This window comes from Coccinella septempunctata, chromosome 8 (genome assembly GCF_907165205.1).
Source record: "Coccinella septempunctata chromosome 8, icCocSept1.1, whole genome shotgun sequence".
NCBI classification, from domain to species: Eukaryota; Metazoa; Arthropoda; class Insecta; order Coleoptera; family Coccinellidae; genus Coccinella; species Coccinella septempunctata.
Genome location: NC_058196.1, coordinates 2652519 through 2654871, shown reverse-complemented (window position 1 = coordinate 2654871; position 2353 = coordinate 2652519). Strand labels below are relative to the sequence as shown.

General features: G+C 36.1%; 1 protein-coding gene across 1 annotated transcript; it reads right to left on the bottom strand.

Moving 5' to 3' along the window:
- Nucleotides 1-425: 425 nt before the first annotated feature.
- On the bottom strand, nt 426-1535 carry LOC123319265. Its single transcript, XM_044906135.1, has one exon. It carries the CDS (start codon nt 1533-1535, stop codon nt 426-428), a length of 1110 nt encoding a protein of 369 aa, XP_044762070.1.
- Nucleotides 1536-2353: the final 818 nt, after the last annotated feature.

Genomic DNA, 2353 nt, shown 5'->3' with positions numbered 1-2353 from the left:
TTCGCAACTTTATTGTTGCTTTCTCAAGCTCTAAAAAACATACAGACAACAGTGAATGTACAAACATTACACAACAATAAAAAAAAAATTCACTACCTAGAATTCAACTGTGTTCCTCTAGTCCATGACAAAAAGATCGCAATAACATGTAGGTGAAACAGGTGACAGCGACACACTCCTTCCCGTCGTCAAATTCATACTGAATTTCATATTGTTGAAAACTTATTATTATAGTACATCTGAACGGAAAAGAAATGCGCCTCCGTCATCGCTTTCATAAGAAGAGAAACATGAAAATACCGTTGAACAGAGAATTCACAAAATCTCACGAACTGGACAAATATTGGACAAACTAACTATTCTACTTTGAACATCAATATTTCTTAAATAAAATTAAATTACACCTAAAACAAAAAACAAAAAAACTACCTGAATTTAATATTTTGTCGTGCGTATATATTTAGTATGTTGCTATATATAATGCTAAGATTAGCGCAGTCACTTCTTAGGTTGACAGTGTCGGCCAAGTTTATTTGGATCATCTCCCCCACGTTGCGTTTAAACCAATTGGCCTCCCGATCTAGCACTGTGACATCTTCGAATATAAAAGAGTGTCCAGTTTCAAAATGGTGTGATGCTAACGCTGTTTTGTTTGGTTTATTCTGATTCTGGTTTTTACAATCGTTGGTATGTTGGCTTATCCTCGACTTTAGGTACTGTTTGGTCTGGCCAATATATGATTTCCCGCAAGAACATGGTATCTTATATATTACGTTTGACAACGATAATAACGGTGTGGGATCTTTCAAACGCGTGTATAAACACTTGGTGGATCTGACATTGTAAAAGGCCAATTTGGTATTGCTGTCGAACACTGTACTTATTCTCTGTGAAAGCCCATCAATGAAAGGAAACTTGTAAAACTTACACGGAGGCTTTTCTGAGTTGTTAAAGGCCCTATGTTGTCTGAAGTAAGAATTTAAGCACTTATTCACGAAGGTATTCGGGTAATTGTTCATCTTGAGAATGTTTTTAATAGTTCTCAAATTGGAGTCATGAAAGGTATGGTGAATGAGGTTCATCATTCTGTGAAGTAAACCCTTAACAGTACTCAACTTATGGCCAATAGGGTTGTAGGAGTGGTAATTTAAAATTCTGCCCGAGCTAGTTGGCTTGGTGAACCAATTCGTAAGTAGGGTTCCACACTCTTTTCTATGTACTTCAACATCTAGAAAGGCTAGTTTATTATCTCTTTCTGTCTCCATGGTAAACTGAAGTTTTGGGTTGAATGCATTGAAGTAATCTAGGATGGTATCGAATTCCTCCTCGGGCACTGCTGTGATCGAATCATCCACGTATAACCAGAAGAAGGGAAGAACAAAAGGTAAGTTCGCCAACACCGAAGACACCAACTCATCCATTGCTATCTCTGCTAGAATTGGACTAAGAGGGTTGCCCATGGCACTTCCGTCTAGCTGTAAATATATGTTCCCTCCAAAACTGAAGTAACTCGAATCGAAATAAAACTCAATCATTTCTAGAAATATCTTCTTTGGAATGTTCGTATATGCGGATATGTAAGACCATCGTTTAGAGAGTGTGCTCAGAACTAACCCTTTTGGAATATTTGTAAAGAGGGAAATGACATCTAATGAAATGAGCTTGTAGTGATCAGGCAGCTGTACATTGTTTAAGTTCTTCACAAACTCAAATGAACTTTTCACCTTGTAATTGAAAGTTGTTGTTGTTACTGGTAAGAGTATCTGATGTAAAAAGGTTGCCAAGTTATAACAAGGGGCGTTAACACAGCTAACAATTGGTCTCAAGGCAAAATTTTCTTTATGTGTTTTTCTCAACCCGTAGATCTTAGGGGGGACCGAATTGTGAGTCATAATCTTCTTGCTAAGTGTTTTACTTATAAACTGATTCTCTACCAACTTTTTTGCAAACTCATTCACACGTTTTGATAGCTTCAATTTCTCTCCAATATATTTTTCGATGATACTGTATTAATTTGTGGCGACTTCAATATGCCAAATATTACATGGGAGTTCAAACCCCATAATTCGTATTTAATACCTAAAGGAATTGATTCCAGGTTTAGTCGATTGCTAGATATAGTGAGTTTTTGTAATTTTAAGCAGTTCAACTCATTCACCAATGTTAATAACAGAATTTTGGATTTAATTTTTGATAACAAGTTATGCATTGAAAGGGTCATTAAATCGGCTGATCCTTTAGTCCCAGAAGATCCCCATCATGTTAGTGTAGAACTGCTGTTGAACTTTTTTAATGTTAAGATCCTTCATTCCAAATTGACTTATGCTTACAATTTCAAAGGGGCTAATTATAA

Excerpts from the sequence above, each read along its gene's own strand:
- LOC123319265 (XM_044906135.1), bottom strand. The coding sequence starts at position 1,535 with ATGATTGAGTTTTATTTCGATTCGAGTTACTTCAGTTTTGGAGGGAAC.